Source organism: Thermothelomyces thermophilus, chromosome 4, assembly GCF_000226095.1.
Source record: "Thermothelomyces thermophilus ATCC 42464 chromosome 4, complete sequence".
NCBI classification, from domain to species: domain Eukaryota; kingdom Fungi; phylum Ascomycota; class Sordariomycetes; order Sordariales; family Chaetomiaceae; genus Thermothelomyces; species Thermothelomyces thermophilus.
The window spans coordinates 664,401-681,757 of record NC_016475.1 but is presented as its reverse complement, the minus strand read 5'-3'; the positions used below and the strand labels follow the sequence as shown (position 1 = coordinate 681,757).

Below are 17,357 nucleotides of genomic sequence, written 5' to 3'. Positions count from 1 at the left end.
TACCTTAAATGTAAATTAAGATCCTTTAGTAGAATACCTAAGATAATAAATAGGCCCTTAAGGTCCTACTAGAGGAGGCTAAATATAACCTACTAGCTATCTAGGAACTATAGATTAACCAGTTTATAGGGTTAATATACTACCCTTAGGCTTCGAAATACTACCTAGTCTATAAGCCTAAGGGCAAAGCGGCTATTCTAGTGGCTAAACGGTTTCCGGTTAGCTAGTAGGACTATTTAGCAGAAGAGAACTAATATAGGGTAACCTTTCTAGCCCTAGGAAAGAGGGGGTTCAAACTCTAGTTAGTCTATAATAATAAGGGCAAACAGGCCCTCTTATAGGACCTACTAGCCCTACCTCGGCTAACCTACCCTCTAGTTCTTATAGGTAACTTTAACCTCTACTACCCGGTCTAGGACCTATTTAACAAGCTTAGCCTAATGTGACGAACCTAACTCAGACTTCTTCTAAAAGGGTCTAGACGGAGGCGGGCTGAGCGTGACGAGCAGGCAGGTCGTCTGAGGGATTCGGTAAAGCCAAAGGGTTCACAACAACACTAGAGTTGTCTCTCACAGTAATTAGCAATGCTTGGTATGAGTACTGTAATTGTGATTGTTACCACTGGTGAACTCCCAGAGTCCACTATAATGAGTGACTATTTACATGTATATATACTCCTAGGATCACTAGCGGTCGTGGTGATCATTTATACTAGCTTACCTGGCTCATATCGTGAGCTAGTGATCCTCTATTAGGATCATTTCTTGCCAAGCGTGATCCTATCCTGATTAGTCTATCATTCTTTCGACTTGATTGGCCCGTTCGTGCTAGTGGCTTAGGCGGTATCTATATATATATTTCCGTGACACGATACCTTCCCTCTAAGGCTTTCGACCTAAAAGCCCTCTTTTAGGCCATTTCAAATAGCGCTAATATCCTTTCCATATATACCTTGTAATTTTTCCCTTTTTCTATACTGCTAGTAATTAACAAGATGGCAGATCGTGTTTCTAAGCGCCGATCCTCGAAATCCTAATAGCGCGCCGTACTTACTTCTTTTATTAATTCTTCTAGCGTAGACGTTATACTATATTCGTAGTATTTTAAGCAGAACTTGGCTTATTATATAGCATTAGGCTCTTCCTACTATAGCGAGTATATACGTTAGGGTTGTTCTTACGATGGTTCCGACGTAGTATCTGCTTATTTGTGACCTAGTTTGTTACCTTAATGTTTATAGCTAATTCTTTATAATAACGAAGATTATATCCGAACAAAAGCGTATAGAGTAAGAAGAGGCCGATACTAAAGAGGCCCTTTTTATCCTTCAGACTTAACTTTAGACAGCTATCGGTTGATTAGCTCGTCTTCGTCGCCAGAAACGTTTCTTAAAGGAGCAGGGTTCCGAGCTGTTTCGTCGAGGTATATAGTCTCTAGAGGAAATAGAGGCAGAAGAACAGAGGGTGCGGGAGTCCGAAGCACGCGTTATTAGTGATGTACGGTCTTAGGGTACTAACGTCCTGTTTGACTGGTCTTCTTTAGGCCTAGATTTGTCGGAGGCCGACTTGGCTGTTTTGTCCGAGCTAGTGCCTATAGTCGATCCGGGTTCTGCTGGTGGAACTGTTCTAGTTTCTTAGGGCAGTTCAAGTTCTTGACTAGCTCCTATAAGTTATCTTCTAGTCTAAAATTAAGCTATTTGACTAGGTACTATAGTTCCCTATTAATAATATATAAATCCAGAATTTCTTTAACGTCCTATTCTTCTTCCTCGTCTTTTGCTTCGATATATATAATAACCTTAGCATTTTTTGGTACTGGTTCGAGGAGTGAAATATAAAAAACATCTGTCTGTAGTCGTATAGATGACGGTAATGATAGTCGGTAGTTAGATATCGAAATTCGTTCTTTAATAACAAAGGGTCCGACCTTCTTAAAGTCTAGCTTCGTACTTGGTTATTTGGTTTGTAAGTTCCATACGATCAGGTAGACTTTGTCTCCCCTCTCTAGGCAAGGTCCCTCAAGCCTATATTTGTCGTAGTAATTCTTCATTCTGGTTTTGACAAACTCGAGTTCTTTTTTAAGCTTTTTATATAGTGCGTACATTTGTTCCACTTTGACTGCTGCTCTCGGCACTATGACCTCTAGTCCTTGCCTAAGGTCTGCTTTATATCTATAGTTTGCGAAGAATAGTATAACTTTAGTCATTTCTGTCGGCGTTGTATTATAGGCAAGTTATACTGTTAGTAATAGTATGACCTAGTCGTCTTGCTAGTAGTTAACGTAAGAACGGAGATATTGCTTAATAACTTGGTTTAGTCGCTCCGTTTGTCCGTCAGTCTATGGGTAATATGCTATTAACAGCTTGCTATTAACGCCTAATTGTTACATTAACGCTTGCCAGAACTTCGACGCGAACTTGGTATCTCTATCGGTAATCTATTCTTACGGCCAAGTATACACTGATGTAACTTGCCAATAGATCACGTCTACCAGCTGTTTAGCTATCTATGACTCCTTATAGGGAAAGAAGTATACCTATTTAGTTAGGCGATCTACTATAGTAAGAATACTATCATAGATTACTCTTGTGGCTATATCCTTAGATTCTGGTAGCTTCGTGATAAAGTCTATCGTGACTAAGCTCTATAGTTTGTCAGCTATTAGTAGTAGTTAAAGTAGCCTATATAGCTTATGTCGTACCGTTTTGCTTCGATTGCAAATGTCGTAGTTCTATACGACTTCTTTAACCCGTGCCGTTAACTATAGAAAGTCGTAGTGTTTCTTAACTTATATGACAGTCTTCGTGACTCCTTTATATCCTCCGAGTTTCGACTCGTAGAGTTCTCGAATTATCCGTAGCTGTTGATCCTAGTCATAGATATATACTTTGCCTCGGTACCAAAGTTTCCTATCTCTTTCTTCTACTCTATTAGGTACTACTAGTCTAGGTGCTACTTAATACTATACCTCGTTAATCCTTTCCTCTCGAAAGATTATATAGTATTCTAGGAACGAGTCGAGTGGATCATCTTCTATAGGTGTCTACGTTTCGTAATATAGCATTCCGTCTATCCGTTCCTTAAACAACGGTAATATTGTTCCCGTTCGTCCTTTCGTATGATCCGTTCGTCGACTTAAAATGTCTGCTTATACGTTTTCTTTGCCCTTCTTATAGCAGATCTCAAAGTTAAATTCTACGAGGAATTCTGCCTATCGTATTTGTCGTCTGTTAAGCTCCTTCGTCGTTATAAAGTATCACAAATTCTTATAATCCGTATATACTTATACTAGTTCAATCGTGCCACTAAGGTATAGTCGCCATTCCTTAAAAGCTTCGACAATCGCAAGTAGTTCCTTGTCGTAAATCGGATAATTAAGACGTAGTCCGTCGAGCTTCTTTGAAAAGAAGGCTATAGGATGTAGCTTCCCTTGTTCGTCTTATTATCCTAATTGTCCTCCGATGGCATAGTCTAAAGCGTCCGTTTCTACCTCGAATAGCTTCTTAGGGTCTAGTAGTATTAGTACTAGATCTTTAGTAATGGCGTTACGGATCTATATAAATGCTTGCTTATGTCGCTCTTCCCATTGGAATTTAGCATTCTTCTTGGTAAGTTCGTATAAAGGTCGTACGATCGCTCTAAAGTTCCTAATGAACATCTAGTAGAAGTTCGCAAATCTGATAAAGCTTCGTACTTCTGTAACTAACGTCGGTTATAGCTAATTCTTGATAGCTTTAACCTTTAAAGGTTCTATCCAAATTTATCCTAGGGATATTTCGTATCCTAGAAACACCGTTTTCCTAACGTGGAATTCGCTCTTTTCCTTGTTAACTAATAGCTTATATATATATAGTGTATCTAGCACTGCTTTCACGTGCTTCCGGTGTTTGTCTATCGTCTTAGAGAAGATAAGTATATTGTCAAGATAATATACCGCAAATTTGTCGAGAAAGGGTCGGATAGCTTGATTAATCAGGGCTTAGAACGTTGCCAGCGCGTTCGTAAGTCTAAATGGCATGACGAGGTACTTATAATAGCTATAGGGTATCCTAAAGGCCGTTTTCTACTCGTCGTCTTCTTTGATCTATATATAGTTATAGGCCGATAGCAAGTCAAGATATGTAAAATATTAGGCTCCTACTAACTAATCTTAGAGCCGTAAGATTAGTAGTAATAGGTATCGATTTTTCATAGTCTATTTATTAAGTTGCTAATAGTCAACGTATAACTATAGCTTTCTATCTTTCTTAAGCACAAATAAGATTAGGTAGCCTACTAGCGATGTCGACAGGCAGATATATCCTCTTCGAAGGTTCTCCTCCAAATATCGCTTAAGTTCTTTGTTCTATATCTAGCTTATATAGTAAATCTTGAAGAACTTTAGTCATGCTCCTTCCTTAAGCTTGATCTCGTGATCCTATAGGCCATGTTCTGGTAATCCTTCTAGATGCTTTGGTTCGAATGCTAGATGTCTTTCGTATTCCTTCGGTACTTCCCTAGTCTTGTCTCGTCTCTCGGTTTTCTAATAGTATACGAACTTGGTTCCGTCTATAGCGATATTAGCGATTTCTCCTGTCTTAACCTACTGCTCTAATTATAGTGCTCCGCATTTGTCAACGGAGAGAACAGCTATTAGCGATTTAGCTCGTTCCTCCTATCGTAATATTAATATCGTTATGCCGCCTCTTCTAGAGTCCGTAGTAGTCTGCCTGCCACTGTCCATCTCTTGTAGTAGATCTATAGGATATGCCTTTCCTTAAGCATCGTCTGCTCGCGATCCTTGTATACTCCCTATCTTGCTAGTCGAATACGACTCCATTCGGGGTCGTAGGTAGCTACTATTCTTCTAGCTAATGTCTAGGTCGTAATCTTTATACTATAGTAACCCTAATATCATATCTTTGTCATTACCTATGTCCACGATACTAAATACGACTACTATAGTCTTCCCTACTATAGTGATATCGATCGGTTCGGTCTCTCTACGTACCTATTACGTCGGAAATGGCCCTTTGACTATACTATGCTTCCGCTTCATTCTCTAGGGTATCTGTAGCTAATTTACAAGTGTTGGCGAAATTAGGTTTATCTCTACTCTACTATTTACTAGTACAAGCATTTCATGCTATTTCCATTGTGCTATTATCTATAGTCGCTTGTCTTGCCATTATTATCTAAAGATTACAGCGATTTCCTATATTTCTACCAGGAGGTCTCGATATAATGGTCTCTTACACTAGTTCTTCCTATACTATGCTACCACTTACTGTTACATAGGCGTTAATAGTTTCCGGGCCCCTCGAAGGGCCCTGACCCGTTTCCTAGGTTAGTGCTAACCTCTTCGGTTATTCGGCTAATAGCGGCTTCATCGATCGTGCTCATTTCCGTGAGCTATTAAGTGCTTGCGGCTTCCTACTATTAGGTCCGTTCCGCTTTCTGTCGTACATACTATAGCTTTATCTGAAGCTCCTGAATTCGCAATTTCTTTTCTTCCGTATGATAGAGGCAATCGTCGCTCTAGCACGAGTCCTATATATCTTGTCCTATTCCGCAGTACCTAGGCTAGGCTCGTCTTGGAACTATTGTAATGCTTCCTAGATCACGGGCTTCGATCTTCTAAAGTAATTCGGCCGCTCTGTTTCCTATATTGTAGACCTATTCTACAGGGCGTAAGCTTCTGTCCTCATTTCCTTGTCAGGTCGGCTAGTGATTGTTTTCGAATTTGTTACGGAAGTAATATCGGCATTTGTGTGCCATATATTGGAACTAGGGCACTTACGCATGTACTTTATATCGAGGGTATAGTCACGTAGCGTCGCCTAGGAGGTATTGGAATTCTTTCCCGAATCCTTCCCACTGTACGTAGACTGTAGGTACTCTAATGCTAAGGTAGGAGTGTTTCTTCTAGTAGCTTTCCTACGTACGCTTGTCTTTTCCGTGGTTCGCGCGTATAAACTGGTATTCTAGGTTCCATATGTCATTACTAAGTTACTAATCGTCAAGGTACTTGGCGTAGCTATCGGGCCTATCATATATCACAGGCTATTCTCCTTTGATAGCTTCTACAATACGTCGGAGTTCTCTTATTTCATCCTTTATCTTATCGCTCTGCTAGGCGAGTCGAGTCAAGCGCCTATCCTATTCGCGTAGTTCCGTATTAAGTTAGAAAACTTCGTTACAGTACTATTTAATTTGTTCCTAGAGGAATAGAGCATTAGGTCTAGGTCTTTCGATTCCTTAGGTATTAGTTATCTATAATCTATCCTGCCTCTACATAACTATAAAACCCTACTGCCTCAAGGCTAGGAGAATCAAGACTGGCGGTACGTATTCTCCTGCTATATCCTATTCAGTAAGACCTGTCTCTAGATCTATAGTAATTAGTTCAGAGTATAATACTTATTTATCTTTACCGTTGCCGTCATGTCCGAGACTATCTATATCACTGTCCTTGTCTTCGTAGCTTATAGCCGTTACTTCGATAACGTCCTTAGTGGTTTCGTCGATAGCCGTAATTTCCTTCCTAGGGGCTAGTTTCCATTCTTTCTTCGGGCTTTAGCATTCTCGCTTATAGTATCCTTTCTTTCTGTAGTTATAGTAGGTAACATTGGACTTGTCTTTGGTCATCTTCTTCCGGTCCTGCTTCTATGCTATATCTACATTTATAGCTCTAGGGTACGTCCTATACAAGGTACTGACGTACGCTCGCTTTTTCTTATCGTTAGCCTTAACCATAGTTCTGTTTATTCGACCTTGTTTCTACTACTCTTATATATAGAGTTAATTATCGATCCTAATGGCCTACGCGATATATTTATCTAGAGTCTTAGGCTGATCGTACTTATATAGCTCGTCTTTAACCTTTTCCTTTAGGCTATTATAGAACAATTACATTAACACCTTATCATTAAGCTAAGACTTAAGTATATCCTATCTAAACTATATAGCATAGGAGGCTACTAACTTGGTCTGTCGGAGATTAGCGAGTCTTTCTTATATATAAATCTTCTCGTCTTTGTCACTAAAAACCTTCTAAAGCTCTTCTTCGAAACGGTCATAAGATTAAAAGACTACCTATATAAACGTGTCTTGATCGTCTTTATCTTCCTCTATAAGATAGTCGTTCCATGTAGGCTCGAACCATCTAAGTGCCTTGCCCTCTAGTCTCGTGGCTATATAGAGGACTTTGGCTTTGTCGTCCGGAAACTTGTCGTCATTAAGCCGGAAGTAGGATCGGAGGTTTATTAGGAACCCTACGAGATCTTCCTTAGTTCCTCCGTATTTGCTAGGTAGTTTGATCTTAATACGCTTCGCTTTAGCGCCCTTGAGTGCCTCGATTTTGGCGTAGGCCTCGTTAACCAACTTCTACGAGTACTTTTCGCGGTTCTCGAGTTCCTTGATTCGAGCTTGAGCAGCCTTATCTCTCTAGTCTAACTCCTAGATCCGCTACTAGAGTTGACCAAGCTAAGCGAGCAGCTGTTCGGCCGTAACGTTGGTAGCCATGTCGATATCAAGGTCGAAGTTACCTCTGTTCTGAACCATGATAGAACAAAGGGAGTGGTAACAACGTATAACAAACCTAACTTAGACTTCTTCTGAAAGGGTCCAGACGGAGGCAGGCTAAGCGTGACGAGTAGGTAGGTCGTCTGAGGGATTTGGTAAAGCTAAAGGGTTTATAATAATACTAGAGTTATCTTTTATAGTAATTAGCAATGCTTGGTATAAGTACTGTAATTGTGATTGTTACTACTGGTAAACTCCTAGAGTCTACTATAACGAGTGACTATTTATATGTATATATACTCCTAGGATCACTAGCGGTCGTGGTGATCATTTATACTGGCTTACCTGGCTTATATCGTGAGCTAGTGATCCTCTGTTAGGATCATTTCTTGCTAAGCGTGATTCTGTCCTGATTAGTCTATCATTCTTTCGACTTGATTGGCCTGTTCGTGCCAGTGGCTTAGGCGGCATCTGCATGTATATTTCTGTGACACCTAAGGGCTAGGGACCTCTTTAGCCTTATAGACTAGTAAGACCTCGACCTACGTATGCCCTATAGCTAGGTCACTAGGGCCCCCTAGGGGGACTAACGTAGCTAGCCTTCTATAATAGACCTATTCTAGGCCTTAGCCAGGCTAGAAGCGACCTATAAGGATATCGCGGAACGCGGGAAATCCGATTACTACCTATAGGCCCTAAACATCTCCCTCTAGGGGACTAATAGGCCTATACTAGCTAGAAAAGGGTAGGACTAGAAAAGCCTAGACAAGGAGGTTATATAGGCTAAGGCGGCCTACCTCCTACTCCGGCTTAGTAGGTAGGCATCGGCCCCGGCTAGGCCTATCTTCTAGGGCCTAGAGGAGCTTCTATAGGCCTTTGATAGGCTTATAGAGGCCCTTAAGGAGATAGCTACGGTCTTAGCCCTGGTAAAGAAGGCTAGTATAGGTGGTAAATAAGCTCGATAGTAGACGAAAGAGGTTTAAGAGGCCCGGAAGAGGGCTAAGGAGGTAGAGAGGGCCTATAGGGGGTACCCTGAACCCCTATATACTTCGGCAGGCCCTATAAGACTAGGCTAAGACTATTATAGCCGCAAAGACTAAAAGCTAGAGGGCTATATTATAGGAGATAACTAACTAGCTAGACCTATTATAGAGGCTAAAGCAGTAGGTAAGGCTATAAAGCCACCTACCAGTCGACCCTCTAAAGCTCCTAGCCTTCGAAGGAAGGTTTATAACCTATTAATAGAAGGCTAAAGCACTGGCCGATAAGTTCTTTCCAAACCTGGAAGCGGACCTATCGGGTATCGATGACCTAGATCTAAATGACCATTAAGAGCCAAAGTTCGAAATAAGCTAAGAGGTTATAGTAGGTAAAGTTAAGGTAGTACTAGCTAGGGCGGCCCTATAGAAAGCCCTAGGGGAGGACCTCCTCTCTATAGGTCTATTAAAGGCCTATAGGTAACTGCTCTACCGGATACTAGCAAAACTAGCCTTAGAGAGCCTATAGCTTAGCTATTTTCTGGCCTAGTTTAAAAGGGCTAAGATAATAGTCCTCTATAAGCCTAGCAAACCCCTATAAGCCTACTTTACCCTAGATAGCTATAGGCCTATAACGCTCTTACTAATAGTAGGTAAGGTACTAGAGGCTATAATTGCCTAGAAGGTAACGGCCGTTATAGAGGCCTATAGGCTCCTCCTAGCTAAATAGATAGGTAACTAGGAATATGGGTCTATAGAACTAGCTATTCGGCTTGTTACGGCTTAGGTCTAGGAGGCTTAAAGGTATAAGGTAGCTGCCTCCCTCCTATAGCTTGACATCTTAGGGGCTTTCGACACTATTAACTATACCTAGCTACTAGCTACTTTATAGAGCTAGGGCTTCCTAAAGTGGTTAATGGTCTAGGTTAGGGAGTGGCTATGGGATAAGGTAGCTATCTTTTACTTTAATGGCTAGGAAATGGAGAATATAGTAGTAAGGGCTAGGGTCCCCTAGGGGTTACCCCTCTTTCCTATACTATTTATCCTCTATATAGCCTCTCTTTACTAAGCTATTTGCTAGGCTTGCCCTACGGTTAGTTTAATAGGCTTCGCTAATAATACTAACCTTCTAGCCTTTAAGAAGGCTAAGGAGGCCTATAATGGTTAGCTATAGAGGGCCTAGAAGGCCTGCCTATAGTAGGTAAAGACCTAGGGTATAGCTTTTGCCCTGGAAAAGTATAAACTTATCTACTTTAATAAGGGCCGGAAATAGTAGTCACGACCGCTAGAGCTCCTATAGCCTAGAGGGGGTACTACTATTATAGCCCCGTCGAAGTCGGCTAGATTCCTAGGGGTCTAGCTAGATTAGAGGCTATAGTAGGGCCCTTACTATATAATAGTAGCTAAGAAGCTAGAAACCTAGGAGTTTGCCCTAACTAGGCTTACTATAAAGACCTAGGGCCCTAGCCTCCTATAGGCCTATAAGGTCCATACTAAGTATATCTATAGCGCCTTAGCTTATAGGGCCTCGAACTTTTACAAGCCTACCAAACCAGGGGGTAAGCCAGAAGGCCTTGCTAGGGAACTATCAAAGGCCTAATATAAGGCCCTTTAAGTAGTTACTAGAGCCTATAAGGCTACCCCTATCCGGTGCCTCGAAACGGAAGCCTAGGTGCTACCCCTTGACCTCTATCTTAACAAGAGGCTAGCTAACTTCAAAGCTAAACTCGACTAGCTACTCCTATAGACTAGGGCAGGCCTAGGGGCCCCCTAGGTCCTTATAAGGGCTCTTATCTAATAGGCCTATAATAGGCTTAGCTAGAGGTTCCGGAAGAGAAGGACTAGGGCAAGGAGCTAGGAGCTAAAGCCTATAGCCCTAGAGGTAGCAAGGTCGGTAGTCCGGCAATAGGTTTAGGAGAGCTATAGAGGGGGTTAACCCCCCCTACAGACCCTATAAAGAAGGCTATAGGCTATAGAACTGGCTATAGTAGCTAGCTAAAGCAACCGTTAGAGGGCTAACTAAGCCGGTAGGAGGATATAGTATATGTCAGACAAAGACCCCCCGTGCCTAGTTTTCACAGGGGAAGGCCTATAAAGGCACTAAGGCCTAACGAAGGCCTAGAGCTCCCTACTAATATAGGCCCGTATAGGGGCTATCGGCCTCTGTAACTTCCTTTTTAGAGTTCAAGTCCTAGGGGTTAGTACCCCCTACTATGCCTATAGCCAAGGGAGGGAAACTATAGAGCACCTAGTTATTTAGTACCTGAACCTACCGAGAAGCCGAACGTAGGAATCCTAGGAAATACGGTCGTAAAGGGACCTAGACCTCGTTTTACAGGGTATAGGGGCCCGTAACTATCGGTTGGCAAGGAAGGTTCTATAGTGGCTAATAGACCTAGGGAGGCTCCCGGAATACCGCCTTATAAAGAGGCTAGACCGGGAGGGAAGGCCTCTTTAGGGCTATTCTAGCTATTTCTCCTTTTCTTTATAGTATATTGGTATTCTAGATTAGGTATTAAAAGGTAGGATAGAGGTTGTTATCCGGCCTATTTGGTACGGTTTCCTTTATATATAACTAGAGAGGCTTTGGCATACTTATTAGCATAGTAATATAGGACTAATAATAATAATAATAATAGTAATCTAGGTTAAAGAGTAGCTATAGGATAAGGTAGCTATCCTTTACTTTAATAGCTAGAAAATAAAGGATATAATAGTAAAGGCTAGGGTCCTATAGGGGTTACCCCTCTCTCTTATACTATTTATCCTCTATATAGCCTCTCTTTATTAGGCCATTTGCTAGGCTAGCCCTATAGTTAGTTTAATAGGTTTTACTAACAATATTAACCTCTTAGCCTTTAAGAGGGCCAAGGAGGCCTATAATAGTTAGCTATAAAGGGCCTAGAAGGCTTACCTTTAGGAGGTAAGAACCTAGGGTATAGCCTTTGCCCTAGAAAAATGCGAGCTTATCTACTTTAATAGGGGCTAGAAATAATAGTCGCGATTGCTAGAGCTCTTACAGCCTAGAGGGGGTACTACTACTATAGCCCCTTTAAAGTTAGCTAGATTCTTTAGGGTCTAGCTAGACTAAAAGCTATAATAGGGCCCTTACTATATAAAGGTAGTTAAGAAGTTAGAAACCTAAGAGTTTACCCTAACTAGGCTTACTATAAAGACCTAAGGCCCTAGCCTCCTATAGGCTTATAAGGTCTATACTAAGTATATCTATAGTGCCTTAGCTTATAGAGCCTCGAACTTCTATATGCTTACTAAGCTAGGGGGTAAGTTAGAAGGCCTTACTAAGGAACTATCGAAGGCCTAATATAAGGCCCTTTAAGTAGTTACTAGGGCCTATAAGGCTACTCTTATCTGGTGCCTTAAAATGGAGGCCTAGGTACTACCCTTCGATCTTTACCTTAATAAAAGGCTAGCTAACTTTAAAGCTAAACTCGACTAGCCACTCTTATAGACTAGGGTAGGCCTAGGGGCCTCCTAGGTCCCTATAAGGGCTCTTATCTAATAGGCCTATAATAGGCTAAGTTAGAGGTTCTAGAAGAGAAAGGCTGGGGTAAGGGGCTAGGAGCTAAGGCCTATAGCCCTAGAGGTAGTAAGATTAACAGTCCGGTAATAGGTTTAGAAGGGCTATAGAGAGGGTTAACCCCCCCTATAGACCTTATAAAAAAGGCTATAGGCTACGGAACTAGCTATAGTAGTAAGCTAGAGTAACCACTAGAGGGCCAACCAAGCTAGTAAAAGGATATAGCATATATTAGACAAGGACCCCCTATACCTAGTTTTTATAGGGGAAGGCCTATAAAGGTACTAGGGCCTAATAAAGGCCTAGAGCTCCCTACTAATATAGGCTTATATAGGGGCTATTAGCCTCTATAACTTCCTTTTTAGAGTTTAAGTCCCAGGGATTAGTACCCCTTACTATACCTATAGCTAGGGGAGGGAGACTATCAAGCACCTAGTCGTATAGTGCCTAAACCTATCAAGAAGCCAAATATAGGAATCCTAGGAAATATAGTCGTAAAGGGACCTAGACCTTGTTTTACAAGGTATAGGGGCCTGTAACTATCGTTTGACAAGGAGGGTTCTATAGTGGCTAATAGACCTAGGGAGGCTTCCGGAATACCGCCTTGCGAGGAGGCTAGACCGGAAAGTAAGGCCTCTATAGGGCTATTCTAGCTACTTCTCCTTTTCTTTATAGTATATTAGTATTCTAGATTAGGCGTTAAAGGGTAGGATAGAGGTTTTTATCTAGCCTATTAGGTATAGTTTCCTTTATATATAACTAGAGAGGCTCTAGCATGCTTATTAGTATAATAGTATAGGATAGATAATAATAATAATATAATAATAATAGATCTTTTTATAGTAGAAGATTAGCTAGTTATTAGTAATCTTTTAGTTAATATTTAGCTAGAGTAAGCTAATATTAGTAATCTTCTATGCCTAGTTAGTGGCTGGTTATAGTAGTATATGTACTAGCCATAGCTAAGGGGAACTAATGTCTATTAGTTTAATTATAGCGTTCTATAGGAGTCTAACTATAGCCTATTAGAGCAGTCTTATAATCGTCTCCTTAGTCAATTCTAATAGTAAGAGAGATATATACCCTTTAATTAGGTTATCTCCTACCGGTATTAGTATCACTATTAGCAATCCTTCTATCAGATAGGCCGTTAGCCGAAAGGTTTAAGAAGACCTTTATTAAGGTTCTTCCCTTTCTAGAAGCTCCCTTAGTATATCAGTTATAATCGTAGTTTAGGTAATTCTAATAGGTCTACTTAATACCTAATTATCTTATCGACTTAGACCTACTAGGTTTAGCTTAGGCCTTAATATCTCTAGTAGATCTAATAGGCCGATAAGTAGAATTATCCTTTATAAGGCCGTTTCTAGTAATATAGTAAATTATTAAACTAGGCCATTAAGACTTAGCATTTTTAGGGTCTCTAAAGGTCCCTTAAGTTAGGATTCTTCCTAAACTTATACTTCTAGTATAGCTTTTATTTCTAGTAATAATAGTAGAATAAGCGCCTAATCTAAAAGCTAAAGAAGGTACTTAATAAAGTAGTTTATAAGTCCTTTTAGTATATACTTATTAAGATTCTATAACTCTAGGTAATCTTTATTAATTAGATAGTTATTAAAGTCTTATATATAAGCTAAATACTAATTAGTATCTTTAAGGGATACTACTAGCTTAAGAATTCAAAGTTCTATTAGAGTAAGCCTCTAAACCTAATACTAATAGGCATTTCTAATAATAAAGTAATAGGTCTAATGTACTTATTATAGTTCGAGCTTGTTTATTAAATCTTAATAGTATTATCATTATATCTAACCATTTAGGTATCTACTTAAGTAGTGGGATATAGTCACTTACCTAGGCAAATGGTCTCCTATAGCGTTTAAACACTTATAATTAGTAACAAGATTATAGATTCGAACCAGTAATAGGCACTACTTACTATAGCTTAATAGCTATAATCAGTATAGCTTAGAAAGGCTATAAAGGTACAACACCATAGCAGTATTCGCGCCATAGGCGGCACTCCTAGACCAACTGTTACGGTCTGTAGAAGTAGGTGATAAAAGTATTGATTATTCTTTAGAGGCACTTAGAGAAGCTGTCTAAATATATATTGACCCTGGCTTGTCATCCCTGTTGGTGGGTTAGTCAGATCTGACCTACAGACAGTCAAATGCTGTAGCAGTTACCATCCTCATTCTTTGCCTGGGGATACAATCTACCTAATTACCTTCTTAATTATAACGAACTACATTGAGATGCCTGCCCTAGATGGTCTAGATGGCTCAAAACTGGCCTCGATTAGCAAGCATGAGAAAACTCAGCTTCTATACTGTGAGTTGTTTGTTCATTCTGAAGGTGGTGCGGCTTGAAGACGAATTGGTCTCGTCAGTGCAGGCGTTGCAGTTTGCTCGCAGGCATTTGTGCAATATCATATTCGGGTCAATTGGGAGGCTTTGAAAGGCATGGACCGCAGCCTTCCAAGATTGTTCAAGAAAAAAAAGAGACAAGCAATCATCTCCTCCCCCGAGAGTTCGGGATGTTTCACTTGGAAGCCATTCTCCGGGCCAAGTGACATCTTGAGGCGAGTTGTCAGGGAGGAAGGGGAATGAATGTCTTTTCTCCACAACCGGATCATTCGTCAGAAACAAGGTACAGATGCGAACTCTCGGCTACATCGGGCCCGGCCGCGTTGTGAAGCCCAACAAGTGATATTCAACCGCCCGCGAAGGCTCTCCCTTTCGTCCACTTCATCAGGAGTTGGCCATCAACCTGGCTTATACAAACAGGAACCGGAGCATCCTCTGTTGACATTGGGGACATTGTGGACATTGGGGATATTGGAGCTTGAATAAATGTTGCTTGATTGATATGTAATTCGGAGCTGCTATGCTTATCAAGTATGCACCAGGACTGGCAGGGAACCGTTCCTGTGGCCCACGAATTCCCGGATCGGCACAGGACTGATTCTTTGGACGCATCACCCGTCTAATAGCAGCTGTTCTGGCCATTAGGCTCAAAGTTACCGGCCTGGTACGCGCCGTCGGGGTCGCCCAAGCACTCGGCTGCGACAAGAAGAAGATTAAAAACGGCTCGTCAGCGTGTCTTGGATATCGTCGCGTGCCGCGCTGGTTAGGGATTGGGGGGAGAAAGGGAGTTAATTAAACAGGAAACTCACCGACAGTGACGAGCTTCAGGTTGTTCTGCTTGGCCCAGTTGATCAGCCAGGGGGTGAGAACGTTGACGGTGGAGTCGTAGGTCTCGTGCATGAGGGGGATGTGCCCGTTGCCGCCGGCGCCGGCCTGCAGGAAGGCCTGCTCGCTCTGCTGGGGCGAATAGTGGTTCCAGTCGCCCGTGTCGATGTCGTTGGTGATGACCTTGTAGCCCAACGACCTCAGCACCGGCAGGACCTGGCCGCCCGTCTCGAGATAGGGCGGGCGCACGTACGCCGGCTTCTTGCCGATCAGGTTGACGAAGGCGTCCTCGAGCTTGGTGATCTCCTGCCGGATCTGCGCCTCGCCCAAGCTGGCCCAGTGGGGGTGGGTCCTGATGTGTCTGTGTGAGCATTATTACAATGGAAAAAGAGAAAAGAAAAAAATAATAGAGAGAAAGAGAGGGCTGTCGGTTTTGCTCACCATGTGTGAGAGGCGATCTGGTGGCCCGAGGCAAAGGCCTTCTTGACCGCGTTAGCCTGGTTGTAGATGCAGCCGTAGAGCGTCCCGGTCCAGAAGAAGGTGGCCTTGGCGCCGGCGGCGTCGAGGATGTCCACCAGCCGCGACGTGTACTGGTACGGGCCGTCGTCGTAGGCAAGGGCGAGCACTCCGGGGGTGCTGCACTTCTGGATGACCACGCCGGGGGTTGGGGCCCGCTTTACAAACTCGATCGGGTTCGGTGCCGGCGCGGCGATGGCGCTGGAGGCTAGCGCAAGGCCGGCGAGGACAGTCTCGGCGAGCATGGTGCTGTCGTGGTGGCTATGTGGCCGACTCCGACTTGACTTTGTGGGTGGTGGACCCGAGTATGCTTGGAAGGGCTGAACAAGACCGACGCACGCAAGCTTTGGTGTGAACGTCCCGTCGATCCCCTTAGGTCCCTCCCGATATATATATATCCTCCAAAGGAGCCCTCGCCTGTTGACAACTATCCTTGTACATCGAGGGCAAAGAGGAGCCCGGAACCAACCCCCCTCTCCATCTTCATCTTCATCTAAGTAATTCTCCGCGTCAAGTGGGGGAAATGAAGTTGTAGCCCGGGGAAAAGGAGCGGAGGCAATCGTCGCCCGCCCCGTTTCAGGAGCTGCGGGCGCAACGACCTGGGGTACCTGATGCCAAGGTCGCGCGAGCGTCCCTCGCCGAGAGCCAGCTCCCGGGTTGCGGGTGGATAAAATCGATGCCCGGCTTGGCCGAGGTCGAAAATACATAGTAGATTGATTAATACCGGCCCCTGCCCGGCATTTAGCCGCAGGAACCGACACTATCCCACAATTAGGCCCTTGCCTGTGCAGCCCTGAAGGGCCTGGATCTCTGAGATGGCGGAATGTGGGAGCCATTCGATTCTCGAGATTTCTCAAACGATGCAGCAGACAGCAATTTAATGCCCTTCCCTTGATAGTTGACAGCAGAAGGCACAATCAGAGCAATGTTGGGAAGCTCACCTGCAGCCTCGTGATGTAGCGAGCTCTCAAACAACGAAGCGAGGAGCAAGATGCTAAGAATAACGTTTGGGATGAATATCTCGCAAGATCAACCCTTAACCCCTGGCGGAGTCTTGTATTGAACCGACTCAGGGTCATGAATGAGTGGAGATTGGTTACATGTGCTCCTCGACAAATTGTGATAGCAACAACAAGAGCTTATTACACTAGAGAGCTTGTAGCGCAATGGTACACGAGATAATGGCCAATGACTCGATGAATGAGCCGAGGATGGTTGTAGTCCGTATATTCTCCCGAACCGTCCCTGTTAGTAACAACAAGAGCTTAGAGGGCTTGTGGCGCAACGGTAGCGCGTTCGACTCCAGCTACCATTGAGGCTATCGAAAGGTTATCCGTTCAAATCGGGTCAGGCTCAAAGCTCCTCTCTTTTTATGTCTATCTGTCATTAATGACGCTTCTTTTTCGTTTCTTTCAAATAATGGCCCATCCTCTTGTCGGCAATGTTTCCAACCTTTTTACGCTAAGGTTGTGTCGATTGCTCGTTCCACGTTTTCTTGCATTCTGCAACGGAGACAGCGAAAGTGCCGATTGACATGATTTAGTTACTAGAGCTCGGAGGCATGTACATACATGGAACGTCATGGGTTATCATGCAGAACAGAATGCGCTGCGTTGTGTCAAAAACG

The 17,357-nt window shown here is 42.8% G+C and overlaps 1 protein-coding gene and 1 non-coding gene across 2 annotated transcripts; one reads left to right on the top strand and one right to left on the bottom strand.

Moving 5' to 3' along the window:
• Nucleotides 1-14,854: 14,854 nt before the first annotated feature.
• Nucleotides 14,855-16,835, bottom strand: MYCTH_2305977 (carbohydrate esterase family 4 protein). Its single transcript, XM_003663750.1, has 3 exons — nucleotides 15,656-16,835; nucleotides 15,199-15,566; nucleotides 14,855-15,085 (listed from the first exon to the last, which is right to left on the bottom strand). The coding sequence occupies exons 1-3, from the start codon at nucleotides 15,973-15,975 to the stop codon at nucleotides 15,009-15,011; spliced, it is 765 nt and encodes a 254-aa protein (XP_003663798.1). The 5' UTR covers nucleotides 15,976-16,835; the 3' UTR covers nucleotides 14,855-15,008.
• A 165-nt stretch (nucleotides 16,836-17,000) lies between these two features.
• On the top strand, nucleotides 17,001-17,086 carry MYCTH_t130. The gene has a single exon. It is a non-coding gene; the product is annotated as a tRNA-Trp (tRNA).
• The last annotated feature ends 271 nt before the right edge of the window (nucleotides 17,087-17,357 follow it).